The sequence below is a fragment of the Prionailurus bengalensis genome, chromosome E3, assembly GCF_016509475.1.
Source record: "Prionailurus bengalensis isolate Pbe53 chromosome E3, Fcat_Pben_1.1_paternal_pri, whole genome shotgun sequence".
NCBI lineage: Eukaryota > Metazoa > Chordata > Mammalia > Carnivora > Felidae > Prionailurus > Prionailurus bengalensis.
The window spans coordinates 24457560-24476119 of NC_057357.1; the positions used below are offsets into that span (position 1 = coordinate 24457560).

General features: G+C 50.2%; 1 protein-coding gene across 5 annotated transcripts in view; it reads right to left on the minus strand.

Moving 5' to 3' along the window:
- Positions 1–1711: 1711 nt before the first annotated feature.
- Positions 1712–18560, minus strand: part of VWA3A (von Willebrand factor A domain containing 3A) — a 71205-nt gene continuing 54356 nt past the window's right edge. For 4 of the 5 annotated variants that reach the window (XM_043560318.1, XM_043560321.1, XM_043560317.1 and 1 more), the window contains 14 exons: positions 17642–17712; positions 16422–16574; positions 14780–14870; positions 13747–13857; positions 13125–13222; positions 12136–12273; positions 10544–10652; positions 7584–7728; positions 6417–6561; positions 5822–5973; positions 4684–4807; positions 3023–3120; positions 2766–2831; positions 1712–2448 (listed from right to left, as the gene is read on the minus strand). In XM_043560318.1, the coding sequence (XP_043416253.1) occupies positions 2780–2831; positions 3023–3120; positions 4684–4807; positions 5822–5973; positions 6417–6561; positions 7584–7728; positions 10544–10652; positions 12136–12273; positions 13125–13222; positions 13747–13857; positions 14780–14870; positions 16422–16574; positions 17642–17712 (1487 nt within the window). In that variant the 3' untranslated portion in view covers positions 1712–2448; positions 2766–2779. The remainder of the gene's footprint in view (positions 2449–2765; positions 2832–3022; positions 3121–4683; positions 4808–5821; positions 5974–6416; positions 6562–7583; positions 7729–10543; positions 10653–12135; positions 12274–13124; positions 13223–13746; positions 13858–14779; positions 14871–16421; positions 16575–17641; positions 17713–18560) is intronic. The other variant, XM_043560320.1, reaches the window with a different exon arrangement.

Here is an 18560-nt window from a genome sequence, read left to right on the forward strand (position 1 = left end):
CATGACCTGAGCAGCAATGAAGTCAGGCACTTAACCTACTGAGCTATTTAAAAAACTTTTTGGGGAGTGCCTGGGTGGCTCAGTTGGTTAAGCAGTCGACTTCGGCTCAGGTCATGATTTCACGGTCTGTGAGTTCAAGCCCCGCGTCTGACAGCTCAGAGCCTGGAGCCTGCTTTGGATTCTGTATCTCCCCCGTTTGCTCTCTGTCTTTCAAAAATGAATAAATATTTAAAAAAAACCCTTTTTTAAATGTTTATTTTTGAGACAGAAAGAGAGAAAGACAGAGCACAAATGGGGAAGGGGCAGAGGGAAAGGGAGACAAAGAATCCAAAGCAGGCTCCATGCTCTGAGCTGTCAGCACAGGGCGGGATGTGGAGGAGACCCCTGAGCTGAAGTGGAAGTCACACGCTTACGCGACTGAGCCACCCAGGGGCCCCTACTGAACTATTTTTGAAATGGATGTGTAGAAATGTACATGGTACATATGTACAAATGTATCATAAATGTATCAAACTGTACAAATGTACAAATGTGTCACAATTTATTTGTCCATTATAGCATTGGTAGGACATTTAGGTAGTTTCCAATTTGGGGCTCTTATGAGTAAAGTTGTTGTGAAGACATTCTTGTGTATGTCTTTTATGGAATGTATGCAACTGTTTCTCTTGGAGCAGAATTGCTAGGTCGGCAATCCACTGGGTGGGGTCCCCATCCCAGCAACGCCGGAGAGTTCTAGCTGCTCTGTATCTTGATACTGTCAGTCTTTTTACTTTTTGCCATTCTGGTGGGCATGCAGTGGTATATCATTAAGGGTTTTTGTTTTTTAAGCTTGTTTATTATGAGATAGCATGAGCAGGGGACGGGCAGATAGAGAAGGAGAGAGACAGAAAATCTCAAGCAGGCTCCACACTGTCAGCACAGAGTCTGACACAGTGCTCGAACCCACAAACTGTGAGATCATCACCTGAGCCAAAATCAAGAGCTGGATGTTCAACCAACTGAGCCACCCAGGCGCCCCTATCGTGTGGTTTTAATCTGCATTGATGGGTAAGCCTGTTGAGCACCTTTTCATATACCTATTGTCTATTTGCACCTGTTTGAGTGTTTTGTCCATTTCAAAACATTAGGATATTTCTCTGTTTCTTATTGATTTGGAATTCTTCATATATTCTGCATGAGTCTTTTTAAAAAAAGTTTTATGTATTTTTTTTAAATTTTTTTTCAACGTTTTTTATTTATTTTGGGACAGAGAGAGACAGAGCATGAACGGGGGAGGGGCAGAGAGAGAGGGAGACACAGAATCGGAAACAGGCTCCAGGCTCCGAGCCATCAGCCCAGAGCCTGACGCGGGGCTCGAACTCACGGACCGCGAGATCGTGACCTGGCTGAAGTTGGACGCTTAACCAACTGCGCCACCCAGGCGCCCCAGTTTTATGTATTTTTGAGAGAGCGAGAGAGTGCATGCACCCATATGGGGGAGGGGGACCCCCCCGATAGAGAGGGGGACCAGAAGCCGGCTCTATGCACTGACAGCAGCAACCTCAACCTGGGGCTCCAACTCATGAACCATGAAATCATGACCTAAGCCGAAGTCGGCCGCTCAACTGACTGAGCTACCAGGTGCTCGTGCATATGAGTCTTTTACTAGCATTTTATATCACCAAAAATTCACACACACACACACAAACAAATCATCACTTCAGCTTAAAAGTCATTTTGATTCTATTTAATTAAATAAAAGCAATTTTTTCTCATCTCAGGAAATCACTCCAGACCACATAATACATGAGACAGTCATTTCATATGTACACAGCAGGGCCGGGCCCAGTGGACCCAACCCAATTTTCACCTGCTTGAGCAGGGCAGACCTTAATTCAGTTTGGTTGAACAGGTAGGGGGCAGGTGGTAAGGCTCACTGGTTTTTGCTCCCAAGATGGGCTGACGGTGAATCTGCATCACCCCCCCTGGACCAGGGTGGTGGGAAGCAGAGGGTGAGGGGACCAGGGCAGAAATAACATGCTGTGGCTGGTTTCCAGAGCCGGACTCCCACAGCTAAGCTGGATGCTCACAGTTTACTACGTCTGCCCCTGTGGCAGGTTCTGGGGACCTAGGACACCAGCCTCATCCTGGGGGAGCTCACAGCCAAGAAAAAGAGTTGGCAAAGGGAGTAAGGAAGCATGGTATGGAGTGCTAGGCATCATAAATGCTAAGTGTCACTGCCATGGAAACAGATGTTTGGTCCGGATGCAGTGGGAGGAAGGCTGGAGGCTCCTAGCTCTTGATGGGTCCCAGGGACATCTTCACAGTGGAGCTGATGCCATATGAGTTGTGCCTTGATGGATGAGCAGGAGTCACCAGGCAGAGGGTGGTAAGAAGGGCGTTTCCAGGCAGGGCTTGGTGCAAGGCATCCTAGCGAGTGATAATTTTGTGGCTGGAGCGTAGGGTGTGCTGGGGGACAGGGCAGGAACATTAGAGTGGACCTGAGATGTCAGAGCATTCCCTCCCTCAGCTTCCAGAGAGCCCCGATGCCTGGGATCATGTTTCCTGGGGATGAACTCTGGGTTACAGCTTTCTAGGATACCTCACCCTCAGGGCCAGTGTGTGCTGAGCGAGTGATTATTTGTAAGATGGCCTTTCAATTTAGAGGAGTCATTATTTCCAATCCCTCCCTCCCTCCCCATAGTTACTACTACCCATGACACTGAGCATGCTGCCTCGTCCTTGGTGGATACTTACGAGACAGAGAGCTCATCACCTCCTCTTACCTGAGAACCCTTCTCTAGAAAAGAGTGACATTTGGTTCTGTGTTGTTTTTCTTCTGGAGTTGAGACCTAGTGGACAGGAGATGAAGCGAGGAGGTCCCCCTGACGCCCAGATTTCTGGGCCTGGTGGGGAGAAGCAGGCAGGAGCTCTTGCAGGAAGGCTGTGCCATCAGCAGGGTGGGCCCAAGTCTCGATGAGGCCCAGGGTCTGGGTGGGCTAGAGCCACGAGGCAGGTATGAGGGGCTGCTCGAAGGGCATACCTGAAGGATTGGGCCTTCCAGAGGAAGCTTCTGGCCTTGGTGATCTCCTGGGCCAATCTTCTCAAATCATCTCCTTCAAATAGTGGCAATACGGGGTCCTTGGAAAGGGGAAATGAGTGTGAAATTAGATCCATTCAATGACTGGGTGCAACCTGAAAATCCAAAATCTCAGGGAAAAAAAAAAAAATTAGACCTAATCAAATGCAGCCTCCCACCCAGTGCAGGCAATCTGTGGGCCTCGGTTTGCATACCTCCAGAGACAAGGAGCTCACCACCTGCCAAGGTAGCTACTTTGCAAGTGGAACACTTTGAGGTAAGGTGTCTGAGAGTCAGCGGAGTGGGTAGTGGCGAACCAAGGTGTTCATTGGACTTCACGGCAGTCGGCGCCTCTCTTCTCAGTAGAACAGAAGTGGAACATGCCCCTTATCTCACTGTTACCCAGTGAGATCTATTCTGCCCTTTCCCTATTGCTTCTAGTAAAACAGCTGCACAGGCAGCTTTTCTCTTGTGTCAGCCAGTGGAATTCCAGAGGCTAGAGTTAGAGACACAAGTGCTCACGACCAGCAAGAGAATGTACGAAAGAAAGAGGCTCCCTCTGCCCTTCGCAGCAGGAGAGGAATGATCCCATTCTGCATCTGGAGGCTATTCATAGAACCTGATTTTTTGTGGCATCAAACTGAGGACTTTTGCAACATTGTCAAGTTTGTTTTCCTGGGTTATAAGGACGGGTGAATTTTTCTTACTGTCACTTGTTCTGTTCTCTGAACTATTTGTAGTATTTATCCCTAGAAGACGTATTTGAACGAAGGAGTCCTGCAAAGCACTTGACCTCACAAATTAGGCCATGTCCTGTGGCAGTCATCTTTAACCTCCAAAAAGAGGTTCTGGAAATCTGGTTGGTTGTCTTACGTGATGATTTGTTGCCTTGAAAATGTTCTGAGAGCACCATGCTCCCAAAAGGTATAAACACGTGCCTAGATTTTCAGTCAGACCGGGAGAGGATCTTTGGCATTCTCGTATCTGGCATGTGTGATAGAAACTGTGACTTTACCAGATTTATTACTTAGATCATTTGAATATCTGTGTTTCAATGAATTGAACACAGGGACACAGAAATAAGCAGGACTTATAGCAAAGAGGTTAAGAGCATGAGTGTCTGGGCTGACTTTACCATTTGCTATGTCTTTAGGTGTATTCCTGTCCCTTACTGAGCCTATTTATTCATCTGTTTAATGGGTATAATAGTGGTTAAGGGGATTGAAAGGGGTAGTCTGTATAAAGCAATGGACCTGCACAAGTAAGTGCAATGAATGTGAACTGTTCTGTTAGTAAATAACACCTCCATGGGCACCTGGCTGGCTCTGTAGGAAAAGAATGTGACTCTTAATCTCAGGGTTGTGAGTTCAAGCCCCGTATTGGGTGGTTGGGTGTAGAGATTGATTGATTGATTGATTGATTGACTAAATAAATAACACCTCCAAGCTCTGTTGCTTTCCCACTCCGAGGAGAGCCAGCCTCGAGGAAGAGCAGCAGGGAAACACAGCCCTTTCTAGCCAATACTTCGTATTCTCACAAGAGAAGCAGAGATCTTTTCAGGTAGGGGGGAATGACGTTATATCGAGACATCTGAACAGACCTCACTCAGTCGCTCCACAACCTACCCTTTCGTCCACGAAGCCCTTGGTCAGCAGGCCGTGGATTTTGAAGAGTGTGTCCTCATCAACAGGGCAGTGATAGCGGGCCCCCGTGAGGGAGGCTAGATTTCTCAGGAAGTCAACCGCCGCCCTAGTTGGGAGAACAGATGTTCTGAGGCCGGCCCGCTGACTGGCCAGGCAAGTTCCCTCTGCACCCCTAGCCTGTGGGGAGCTTAAGTCTGTGCGGCAGTGGGCCCTGGACCCTGAGGCCCTGTGCCGCTGAGACCACGTTGGCATCACCCAGCCCACCCCCGTCAGTTTATGGGCGAGGCAGCTGCTGCACGAAGCAGATTCCCTGCTTCAGGGTCGCCAGCTAGTGGGAAAGCACACAGCCAGCACACGTTCCTTAATTGGACAGGGAGCCAGTGCCTGCTACTACGTGTTGGGGCTGGCAGGGACACAAGCGTGGCCTTTATGAAGCTCGTGGTTTAGACAGATCAAATATGCACCAAAGCGGGGCACCTGGGGGGCTCAGTCGGTTAAGTGTCTGACTTTGGCTCAGGTCACGATCTCACCATTCTAAGTTTGAGCCCCGCTCAGAGCCTGGAGCCTGCTTCAGATTCTGTGTCTCCCTCTCTCTCTGCCCCTCCCCTGTTCACTCTCTCTCTGTCTCTCTCAAAAATAAACATTAAAAAAAAATTCACCAAAGTAATCACAGTTTCGCCAAAAACATTCAAGTCTTTTTCTGAAGGAGCAGAATCTCTCTTTTCCAACACATGTTCCTCTGCGGTGATCGTTTATTAAAAAAATAACCGTGGCAATGCTACGTTAAACGTTTTTCCCATCAATTTTCACAAGTGTGCTCCGAGAAAGATCGGGAGGGCGAAGACCACACGTGACCGTGGGAAGGGACGCAAATCCATTCTCATACCGGAGAAAGTCAGGACGGCGGTGCCTGAGAGGGGCAAGCTGGAGGTGGAGGGAGGGCTTTCACTCTGATGTAACGCCTGCCTGCACCCTCCTCATTTCTCACTCACAGAGTTGGGCCCCGGAGAGATTGGGGTCTAAAGTGAGTCCCTGGACTGGGCCAGCTGCTCACATGTGTACCTCACACACGCAGCCGTGGGAAAGGCGTACAGCTCAGCGCCTGCTCCTTCTTGCCCACCTGCCTGAGCAGTTCAGGGAAATGGTGTGCAGTTTCAGATCTCTTTCCTCCTTGAGTCTTTGGACTTCATTCAGAATAAGGCTGCGGCTTGTATCTGGCTTCCCGTCGGTCAGGAGGTACAATCCTTCCACATCGTGAAAACTGAAGGCTTTCTGAAAGAGAGCGGGAGGGTGGTCTGGCTCAGGGCTAGGCACTAACCAGGAAGGGCAAAAACGAATTGCCTGCTGTCCCCAAGGGAAATAGTTCTGATTGGATCCCACTGACTTGTCCATTTAGAGTGAGAGATCCTCCCCTCCCCCCTTTCAGCTATCACAGACCAAGGAAGCTGCCAAGGTCTAGGAGAAAGCATGGCGCACTTCTGGGCTGGTTAACCCCAGCAAGTCACTTAACCTCTCTGAGCCTCTGTGCCTTCAACTCTAAAGTGAGAACGAGGATCATTTTCTCACCAGGTTGTCGGGACAATGAAATAAAGTAACACTTCGTAGATCTAAAAGGGCTCTTTGTAATTTGAAAGCATAATGCAGGATCGGGATCGGTAGAAGGGGTGATGGTATTTCTGTTTTGCTACCGAGTCGGGCTCGGGGGCAGAACTTGCCAGTAATGCTTGCAAGACTGAGGTGCTCCCCTGAGCACGCAGGTGGGTCACCCACTGCATAGCCTCGTGACAGGCTGCATCTGTGGTTTCCACCAGAGTGTCCCTCCACAGCTGTAGGTCCTCCGCAAAGCTGAGCAGGTTAAACCTGGGGAGGGGAGTGGAAAAGGCAGGGGCAGAGAGAAGGTGAAAGAGATGGGTTAGAAGATGCCTGGGTGAAGTAACCTCTGTGAGGACCATGCAAGCCTATCAGTGTCAAGACCCTACATCGAGCCCCGGGGCCCCTCGGGGAGAATGAGAAGGAGGAGGTACACGCTGACGATTCTAGACGCAGATGAAATAGATCGGCACCCCACCTCTGTGCCACTTACAGGTCATGTGATCTCTGGCAAATTACTTAACCTCTCTAAGCCCTAATTTCCTTTTCTGAAAATTGGGGATAATAATGGAAATACCTCATTGGGGCACTGTGAGGATTGAATGAAATCATGCACATAAAGTGCTTGGCACACAGCAAGTGCTCAATAAATGTTTACTGTTATTAAGGCAAGGATGAGTCCCAGTCTAGGACCAGTCTCCTACCGTCTCCCAGGGTCAATTTTTCTGGGTAGAGAAAACAACCCCAAACCCCAATCTCTTAAAAAATCAAGTTCAGGGGCGCCTGGGTGGCTCAGTCGGTTGAGCGTCCCACTTCAGCTCAGGTCATGATCTCGCGGTCCGTGAGTTCAAGCCCCGAGTCGGGCTCTGTGCTGACAGCCCAGAACTTGGAGCCTGTTTCCGATTCTGTGTCTCCCTCTCTCTCTGCCCCTCCCCCGTTCATGCTCTGTCTCTCTCTGTCTCAAAAATAAATAAATGTTAAAAAAAAAAGAAAAGAAAAAATAAAAAAAAATCAAGTTCAGCTGAAATCTACAATTGAAGGCCACCTGCTGGTTCCTTTGCTCTGTTTGCAATGGCCCCTGGGCCAGAGATGGATTTCTGAAGGCTGCTTTATTTCTGCAACAGGATGCAGTGTTACTGCTCAAATAAGCTACAGCTCCAGGCTTGTGAGCAGGAGGAGGGAAGCCCAATGAACTTCCCCTTTGATCTTCCTGCCTCACAGCCACTCACCCCCTTCCCTCTCACCTGTTACAGCGCTTCCTGCCCCGCACCCACTCGCCCCCTGCCTCTCACCTGTCACAGTGCTTGCGCAGCTGTTCCCAAATCAGCAGAATCAGCTCCGTCTTCACCTGCTGCAGGTAGGGGCCCATGGATCCCGACGTGTCCACCAGGATGCACACTTTGCTCTCCAAAATGGTGCCAAATAATCGGCGGCTCCCTGCTCCGAGGGCGTGGGGGCAGAGGCAGGGAAGGAGTGAGGGGTCGCTCCTGCCACTGCTGGCTTTTCTCGCGGCAGCTATCAAATACAAGGTCTACCAAATACACCTGTTGCCTCACTGGTCGACAATCAGACGTTAGCCCACTGGGAGATGGCCTTTGTGATGTTGTCGAGGGGTGAGGGGCGTCAGTTGTCCAAGGGCAGAGCCGGTCAGTGGCCTGGGCTTTGGGACGTCACAGTTTCAGCTGTGTCTTTGCCTGTGATCTGTGATCACCTGCACAAGTGGTTGTAACCACTCTGGCCTGAGTTTCCTCATCCCTACAGTTAAGCGCCTGGACTAAGTGGTGTTACGGTATTGTTTGGGGCTGGAAAAGATGTTATGGAGCACGGAGTCTGTCAGCTGGTCAACAGACATCAGCGGAGCCCGGCACTGTGCAAAGTGTGATGGAGAGAGGCTGCCTGGCCTCCTGGAGCTGAGAGTTGGGCAGGCAAGACAGATGTTAAATCCATAGCTATGGCTCTCCGAGGGTCATGACAGAGCAGTAGTGGGAAGAATCTGAGTTCGGCGGGTGAGCTACCACTGCAGGATGGGCAGCTAGCGGAGGAAAGAGGTGAAGGTGTGGAAGGAACAGCCTGGGCAAGCCTGGGCCAGAGGAGAGGAGCATGGCATGCTCAAGGACAGAGAGAAAGACTGTGGAAGGAATCAGGAGGACTGGATGGAGACCCTTGCCAGGGTCACACAGACTGGCAGTGACCACTGAGAAAACCATGTCCTCCAACCCACACTTTAGTCAGACAACCACTAACCCTCGCCTTTAGTTTCACGAGGCTAAATACAGAAGTGACCCAGGGGGAAGCCGAAGAACAGAAGACAACGCATCCAGCGTTCTTGAATCACGCCTCAGCGACCTTCCTGGAGGCAGTCGTAGAAAAAAATGGAAAAACTGCCACAGAAAAGATCGGCTGCTTTCCAGGAAAAGATGGACTGAGCTGGCTGGACCCACTGGCCAGGAACCTTCCAGGACTCATCTGGGGTGTTCCCTGGCAGTGCTCATGTCCACATGCCAAGAGAGGGGCCATCCTGAGGCGTGGGCGACGTTCCATGAAGATGGCCAGCCAGCCAGTTGAGTCGAGGAAACTCCAGCTGCAAACGGCTGGCCGATCCGTCTTAGGAACCAGATGGTGGAAACAGTGCGAGCCACCAAGCCCCGTCGTTTTGACCTCCTGCATCTCTCTGACTCTGCCCACGCCGTCCATCTCTACCATCCCCACCTCTTCCAGCTAGCCCAGTCTTTCACCCGGGCTACTACGAGCTCTATCCCCTCAACAATTTGTATTCCATGCAGAACCAGGGCGATTATTGCCAGTGCTAACTTGATCATTTCCCCCTTATTTAAAACATTTAGTGGCTTCGATTGCTCTTAGGATAAAGGACAAAGACTGGGCATGGCCTCATCTCTCTGGGATGGTCTCATTCTTACTCTCCCTCATCCTCAGCCACACAGGCTTCCTTTTAGTCCTTATACTCAGCACCGACCCCCACCCCCCCCCCCCAGCCCCCAGCACCTCAGACATGCCTGTCTTTTCTCTCTTTGCCCAGGTAACATCTATTCACTCTTCAGATCTTGGCTCCTCAGGGAAGCCTCCTGTGATTTTCCTATCCAGGCCCGCTGCCCCTCTTAGAGGCTCTCACTGCCCATGCCTATCTCCTCCCTACACACGTCACCGTTGTGACATTAGACTTGTCTGTGGGACTCTTTGGTTAACGTCTGTCTCCTAGACCATATGCTCCACGAGCTCAGGGTGTTGCCTTCCACCATCTCCCCAGCACCTGGCGGGAGAGCAACACACATTTGTTGAATAATGAACGAGTGAATAAGTGAAGCAGCCCTGGGTTTGGAAGTGTTGGTGGTGTTTTGAAGTACTGGGTGGCACTGGGGTGGCAGCATTGCTGATCTTCACACCCTTCCCAGCAGCAAAAGTGCATTGCGATTGGAGAGAGGCACACAACCTCTTTGCCCCCGTGTCAGCCTCTGACACGACAACTACACGTGGCTCTGGCAGCGCCCTCCGGAGGCTTTGGAAAGCAGCAGTCATCACTATACCCCACTGCACATGGTCTGTTTTACCAGGTTCTACTGCAGAGGATTGGATCTAATGAATCTGTGTGGGACCCTGAGGAGCCCACATAGGGACCTCTATAAAAGCCTCCCTCCCTCCTTCCTCCTGTTGTCCCAGGAACCCTCCAGGCCCCAAAGCCTAAACACTCCCTGTCCAGCTCCGGCTATTTGCCTGGCCTCTTGAACTTGATGCTTCCGGCCGTCTCTTGATCTCCAGCCCACCCTCCTCTAGGGTGTGAGCCTGGCTCTCCTGGGCCAGCCCTGCTGTCCACCTGCCCTGGAGGTGCCTTGGTGCCCTCTGTAAAGAAGAACGGGGGATTCTTCTCTGTCAGGACTCCCTCTCATTTCTGCCTTTGTAGACAAGTTCTATGGGGGTCAAATCAATGTTGAATTGGGCCTCTTGAGAGAAAGCCCCTCAGTCACATCCAGGAAGGCAAGGGGCGGGACATGGCCTTGCAGGGTGGGCCTGGACAGGCCTGGGTCCCTTCTGGTGCCCACCGGCCCATGCTCCACCTCCCTGTCATCCGGCACCTTGCCTGACCTTGGAATCCAGAAATCATGTTGTAGCTGGATGACCTTCCTGGCCTCATCCCTGACCTGTGCACCTGGTCTGGGAAGGACTGACCCTCATCCCTGGGTTGACCTTGCACTTCCCCTCATGCCCCTCCACCCTCCAGGACAGCAGGCAGGCTCACCAGACAGCAGCCACTGCAGCCTCTGGACATAGCGCCTCATCACCTTCTCCAGACATGTGATGTATGCTTCCATTTCCCTGGGCGTCCACTGGATATGTCTCACTACCCCCTGGATTAAGACAAGCCAAGGCAAACTTTGCCCCATCAGCTTTCTTCATATCCCCATCATCTCCTTAAACAGTTTAGTTGGTTGTGGTTAATAATTTCCAAAAACCTCTATTAGGCATATATATATTTGCTTAAAGGCTTTTTCTTTGACCAAACTACTAGATTTATGGTTCTAGAAGGAGTAGGGGAATTGGGATGATGGTTTTGTGGCACATGTGGTCACTGAAATAATAAAAAACATAGCATCTCTAAATTTTAAATTAGAAAACACTTCATGGTAGGATGGGAAGTCCATAAATGTCAAACTAAAAGATGACCTTAGATGGAGAAGGGGACGGCATGATAAAACCCCCATAAAATCCTTCTGGTGAATAATTTTGCATTTGGTGGCTACTTTTGGCTTTCTAGTTTCCCCTAACATCAATAGCGTCACATAAAACGGCAAGGATAGAAAATGGGGTCTTCCAAAAACAAAAACAAAAACAGCATGATTCATTTTTCATTTGTACTAAATTTACTTGTTCCAGTGTTTTAGCAATGAAAAAATTATCCCCAAACTAGAAACTAGAAAACACTCTCACCTCCCCCAGGGGAGGAGGGAACCCCCTGATGCTCCCCATCTTTTAAAAAAAATTTTTTTTTTTCAACGTTTATTTATTTTTGGGACAGAGAGAGACAGAGCATGAACGGGGGAGGGGCAGAGAGAGAGGGAGGCACAGAATCGGAAACAGGCTCCAGGCTCTGAGCTGTCAGCACAGAGCCCGACGCGGGGCTCGAACTCACAGACCGCGAGATCGTGACCTGGATGAAGTCGGACGCTTAACCGACTGCGCCACCCAGGCGCCCATTTTTTTTTTTAACTTTTTTTTTCAACGTTTATTTATTTTTGGGACAGAGAGAGACAGAGCATGAACGGGGGAGGGGCAGAGAGAGAGGTCTGATGCTCCCCATCTTAACAGAATCATCAGCAACATTGGGGTACAGAGTTCTGCTGAGTTCTTCAGCCAGTACCCTATTCTCAGCAACTATTTTGTGTGTGTGTGGTTTTTAAAAATTTTTATTTTAGAGACAGACAGAGAGAGAAAGAGCAGGGGGAAGGAGTAGAGGGAGAAGGAGAGAGAGAAAATCTTAAGCAGGCTCCATGAGGGGCTCGATCCCACGACTCTGGGATCATGACCAGAGTCAAAATCAAGAGTCAACCGATCGAGCCATCCAGGCGCCCCCCTCAGCAACTATTTCTAATTCTCACTCCATGGAGCCCTTCTAGCTCTGGAAGATGGTGTCAGGCACCCTAAGGAGTTGACTTTTCTTCCAACAGTATCTGCATCCCTATGTGCCAAGAACAGTACCAATTTTGGATAGAAGCAGGAAGAGAAGCCATGTACATTCACATGGAGTTCTCACCAACACATTGTGCCATTTGAAGCTGATCACAGGCAGGAGGTGGGAGAAAGGAAACAATAGCAACAAAAACCATGACTTACATTGATCTCTATACTGGGCAGGATGTTGCAGTATTTGGCTGACGTCAGCCCCTGGGCTGACTTCTGATGAGTGCAGCTGGGACCGATGTATCTGGAGATTTCCATCCTCAGTTTTTTGAGCCCATAATTTGCTACCCACTTTAGAATAAAAGAAAGAACTATTATCTTGGGTAATGTAGGCTTAATTGAATGATGGTCTGACTCATCTACTAAAACGTTGTATTTGAAATCTGTCTCGTGTTTGCAGTGTGGGGTTTCTAGGTCTTCATGAGCACCCAGGGCATGTAGCTTCCTTCCCCTGCACTGGGGAGAGATGCATAAGAAATACTGGCAACAGGGAACCTGCTACTTTCTAGTCTGGTGGACGCTGTTGCTTTTCCAATAGCCATTTCAACTCTCTCCCACAAAATTTGAGTGGAAAGCCATGACTAGTCTGAAGTTCAGACTCTAAACCAATTAGGGTGATCTCTTTCTCCTTGTCACGGTGAGAGATACAAGAACGGGCAGGCTCGCGGCAATCAAGCATGGCTCCAGGATCGAGTCAGGCTCCAGTCAGAACCAAGCTCAGACTCTTACTGAATGGTTGTGGAAAGAGACTCTCATTGAATGTTTGTATCTTCAGGATATGAACAAGAAGGGGGATTTGTCCTGCCTGCAGCCAGAAGGTTCTGACACCACTAAGTGCTTTACCCCAAATATACTTCAATTAGTCATCAATCCTAGCAGATATACAACTGGATTCATTTTACAAACGGGGACACTGAGATTGGATGTAGCTAAATGACTTGCCCAAGGTCACCCAGCTAGGAAGCAGCAGACCCAGGTTTCCAACACAGGTCTATTTAAACTCTTTTCCCATCTGCCATACTAAGCAGCCATTGTGAGCACATGCATCTCCACGTCCAAGTATGTCCACCTACCTACGAGTGGAAGGTTGGTGGAAGGGATTATTGCTTGAGGGGTGTGTGCAGGTTCCAAGAACTTAATACCTCTTGGCTTGAGCAAACTGCATCCTTCCTGGGCAACTGGATAGAAGAGCTAACACTTCGTATTCCCCTTCCTTGAGGGTATTTCTTGTAGACCGAGCCTAGGAGAAACAGAGTGAGGTTACCTCGTGCACCTCTCTTCCCTCTCCCCTCCACTCCCCTCTTTGGCTTCCTTTTGCATTTAATTTCTCTGTCAATCAAATCAGCTGGAAAATTCCTTAGGCCAATCTGCTGAAGGGTAGAGGGAGGCTGTTAGGTGGATCAGGGGAAGCGTTGGGACCTCGCCTCTCTACACCTCAGTGAATCGTTACTGGGGGACTTGTACCATTTTGCAGCAATCAATTGTAGGGGTGAGCGGGTAGGGACCCGAGGACACTCATCTCCACTCCCTTCCCAATTTCCCAATCAGCCTCAGAGCTGAGGACACTGCCTCTGATGGAGGATGAGCGGTGTCAAGAACTTGCACGCCCATTTCCCTGGACTGGGAGACCTGAGTGGTTTGAGGATACGCCTGCTCGGGAGACACTGCTGCCCGCGTCCTGGGACAGCGTCTCCCTACCCACGGGCCTGCTGACCTTACAGTTCTTACAGGGCCATCCAGATATCTGTGTAACCTCCTGCTTACCCACGTTATTCCCCGTCTCCGTATAAAACAGTGAGAGAGACGTCTCTGCTTCCCTCCACTTGGTCTTCCTCCTCCATTCTGCGGTCCCTTCTTTCACTGGCTGGGCTGAAGCTGGAGGAAAATTGGCCTGTTGGCTGGAGCAGCCTCGTGGGGTCATGCGGTGACGCTGTCCAGCTTGTCTGGAAGACTTGTCAATTTCAGCTATGCTCTGCCCTTGAAATAGGCCTCCAAGATGGCCTTGAGGTCCTCAGGGACTACCCCCAAGTCTTCTGGCCTCACCTGCATCGGCAACAGCTAAAGCTGCCATTTACCAAGTACCGATGTGTGCCAGGCGTGGCGCTAAGTGCTTTCCGTAACCCGTATCAGCTTATCCTCGACGTGCCCCAGTTTATAGTCAAGGTGAGTGGGGCCCAGGATCCGTAAGGGCACAGCAAAGATTCTACCCAGGTCTTGCTGACTCCACAACTCTGCTCTGAACCATTCTGCTATGTCTTTGACATTAGAAATAAGATACACGGGGGCGCCTAGGTGGCTCAGTCAGTCAAGCATCCAACTCTTGATCTCGGCTTGCATCTTGATCTCACCGATTGTGAGTTCGAGCCCCACATCGGGCTCTGTGCTGGCGGCACAGAGCCTGCTTGGGATTCTCTCTCCCTCTCTTTCTGCCCCTGCCCCTCCCTCCCTCCCTCCCTCCCTATAAACTTTAAAAAATTAGTAAGATACATGGTCTTGCTTCTATGAGCTGAATACTTAAATAAAAATACTGAAGCCCTGTCATGACCAGCTGGCACTGGTCATTATCCTTAGCCAGTCTTGGGCCTAAATTTCTTTATCAGTGAAATGGGGAACTAATAGATTACCTGTCACACAGGACTGATTATGGTAAGCTTTACTTGGGACAATCTTAGCAGAAGGGTGAGCACATGATAAAGACTCATGATCATCAGTTTTTTTGGTTACCATTATAATTAATACATGTCTTGGCCATGCCCTCCACCCCGCTACCCACCAGCCTGAGCACGGTCACGCTTACCTGGTGGGACGCCTGCTTTGCCACTAAGTGGCCGCCATGTCAGAGCTTCCAAGGGGGAGCTCTTCTTTCTGTCACGGTCATCTTTAAGGCTCTAGAAAACAGGCCGTCTTTCCTATCAGTGGCCTGTTCTCTGTAGCAGGCCCAGACCATGTGTAGCTTACTCCCATCCCAGGGGCTGTGTTTCTGGAAGGTTCTGCCCACATGGGCACTGCCCTCATTCAAAGAACTCCACCAGGTTCCAGGAGCCAGCCTAGAGGCATCGCCTTCCCCTGCCTTTCCAAATTCTGGGATGAAACCCCAGTCTCAGCCTGTCCGTTAGGAAGCCGTGCAGGGAGGGGCCTATGGGAGTCGACTCCTCTGACACGTTTGCCCCATCTCCTGCAGCAGATTCAGAGGCGACTGGGTTTTGAGGTGAAAAATTGTGTGCGTGCGTGTGTGTGTGTGTTTAATAACAGGGAGGGAGGGCATGCTAGCATACCCGTGGGATTTGCTAGAACTTGCTTCAGTTACCGCCCTTCTTCCTAGGACTGGGATTTTTGCGCCTCTAGCATGACAAGCAACCATTTGGGTAACTTCTGTGCCTTCTTGGGCATCTCGGTTTTAAGGGAGGAGTCCTTCATTACTGGGCACAAGTGCAATGTGGCAATGGCTGAACAGAGTTACCCAGGGCCTTGGACCAACCAGCTCACACCACTGGGTGAGCTGCTGTGAAAAAGGCCTGGCTGCTGCTACCTGGCCCTCATTCCAGGAGCCTCTTTGGAGGCCTTGGCACAGCCCAAGCCTCTTCACTCTGAATCGGTTCGGAAAGCACCGAAGGCCCAAGACACAGCCCCTGAGACTCTGGGATTTTGTCCCAGAATTTGCATCTGGGCTGGTTCCTGGAACCTGCTTGAATTCTTTGAATGAGGGCAGAACCTGTGTGGGCAGAACCTCCTGGAAGTGCAGCCCCCGGGCTGAGAGTAGGCGACACAAGATCCGGACTGGTCCCCTCATTCTGCAAATGCATTATGTTTGCAAGGATCTGTCCATCAGTGAAACACTGAAGAGCTCCAGGTATTTGCTGCTTCTGCTCACAAGCACTGTGGAGTCCGGAGTCATTCTGAGGTCTCTCTGATTTCTGCAGTGGGGTGGATATTTTAGGTAGGACAGGTTGGATCGGCTGTGACGGGGATAAGGCCCTATCAGGCACAGGTCTACCCTCAGGGTCCTATCAGGCCCCTGCTAAGCCTTGGGCAGCAGTGGCTCCCATGGCAGCAGTGGCTCCCATGGCAGCAGGAGCCCATTAGATACCCTTTGCCCAAACAGACCCTCCAGGATAAGCCCTCTTGCCTTACAGCCATCAGATGTAACAGTGGGTGCCAATTCCATGGAGTCCTTAGTACCCGGCACAGGAATCAAGCTGAGATAGCCAGGCAGAGCCAAAGGTGGGTGGAGAGGAGGCCAGAGATGCCCCCAGAGCTGAGAAGCAGATCCCCCAGAAGAGGGGGAGCTGGAGGTACCCCCGGGACATTGACCACCCTGCCCCCACCTTGCTGGCCCTGGGGTCTGGGAGAGTGGCCTGGGTCATTTTAAGATCTAGGAAAGACTAGGAGACAAGGTGGCAACAAAATCCACGCTGTGTTATTAGGGAGGGGAGTCAAACCATTCTGGCCACCGAGGGAGCTGTGGGCTTGGAAGAATAGAGTTTCCTGGGCTGACTTCTTTGCTTGAACATCTTTGGTTTTTCTTTCAGGAGGGCTGAGCTTTCCACTTCTTTCCCAGACTGGTTCTTCAGTGAGGACACCAGTAAGGCACACTGCAATGGGGACTGGGCAGGTTAGCAGCACCCCAGCCACGGTGTGCCTCCAAGCAGGGGGCAGACAGACAGAGTGCACATGCACAAAACACACACACACACACACACACACACACACACACAGCAGGAGAGACTGGGTCCATTGGCACCTCTGGGCTCCTGTTTCTAGGGCCATAAGCACTGTGGATCAAAACTATTAATTGTAAGTCCCATGTATGTAGGGTGTGGGATCCCTCAGGCACTGGGCTAGTTAATTCCCTGGGGGTCCCAAACCCTCGTGCCAAGAAAGCATGCCAACTATGCTTTTAGGGCAAGTGCTATTTAAAAAAAAATTAATGTTTACTTATTTTTCAGAGAGAGAGAGGTGGGGACAGGAAGAGAGGGAGAGGCAGACACAGAATCTGAAGCAGGCTCCAGGCTCTGAGATGTCAGCATAGAGCCTAATGAGGGGCTTGAACTCACGAACCACAAGATCATGACCTGAGCTGATATCAAGAGTTGGACACTTAACTGACTGAGCCACCCAGGTGCCCCCCTTCCTTGCCATTTTAAACAAGTATCCAGTGCAATTTTTAATTTAATTTTTATTTTTATTAAAAATTTTTTTATTAAAAATTTTTTTAACGTTTATTCACTTTTGAGAGACAGAGAAAGACAGAGCGCAAGCAGAGGAGGGGCAGAGAGGGAAAGAGACACAGGATCTAAAGCAAGCTCCAGGCTCTGAGCTATCAGCACAGAGCCCGACGCGGGGCTTAAACCCACGAACTGTGAGATCCTGGCCTGAGCCCAAGTCGGACGCTTAACCTACTGAGCCAGCCAGGTGCACCCTGTGCAATTTTTTAAACACCAACCAGCACTGGCAGCTAGGAAGGGCTACAGAGGGATTCTACTCAGAGACCTCAGAAGGAGTATGGCCCTTCTACCACCTTAATTGCAGACTTCTAGCCTCTGAAACGGTGAGAGAATAAATGTCTATTGCTTTAAGCCGCCTAATTTGTGGTACTTTATATGGCAGCCCCAGGGCACAAATAGAGAAGGGCAGTCGTTTGCCCACACGTAAGGCATACCTTTTGGGAGTAGTTGAGAGCCTTTTCCATCTCAGACACGATGGCATTGATGTCATCGCTTTCGTAAATACCTGGAAGCAAGGTACATCGTGAGCATGGAGGAGGGGTGTAGATCATGGAGAGCGTCCATATCTCTTTACATGAGGGCTGTGTGGAGGTGACCTGAGCCCGAAGGGCAGGAAGGGGTCCTGATGGGCTGTGCTGACCAGGTCCCCCACCCCCCACCCCCACAGCCCCACCCAGTGGTGAAGGGGATGGGCAGGTACATTGAAGTTACCAGTAGTGGGGCCGGCCCCGGGACCCAGTGGCTTGCACCCAGCTGACTGCCTTCACCCAGAGGAAGGATGGGTTAGGAGTGATGGTCCCGCTATTCCAGTGAATAAGAAGACCCACTTTAGGATTAAACTATCCAGTGTCTGTAGTGAATATTGGTGACTTATTTGAGAGGCACTGGAATGTAATGACTAAGAAGACAGACTTTGAAGTTGGCCTGCCTGGGTTCAAGTCCTGGTTCCACCACTTACTAACCACGTGCTTTTGGATTCTGTCTCAGCTTTCCCATCTGTAAAGTGGGGATAACCTACTTCAGAGGATCATTGTGAGGAATCAATACTAATACGTGCAAAATGCTTGGAACTGTGTCTGGCATATGATAACTATTCTAGAAGTGTGTCCTGTTATTAGCAATCATCACCGACAATAACTTCTATGTATATGCCCAATGCTTTTCATGGAAAGAGCTGGGAAACAGGGCCCCAGGGTTCCAGCCCCAGCTATGCCACTGATTTTGTACCACAGGTAACTCCTGTCCTTGGGAGTCATTTCTTTGTTTCTAAATCAGAGAAGGTGGAATGTACTAGTGGGTCCTGAGCCTCAATCACTCCTGTGTCCCAGTCATGATTTTGCCTTATCTCCATAC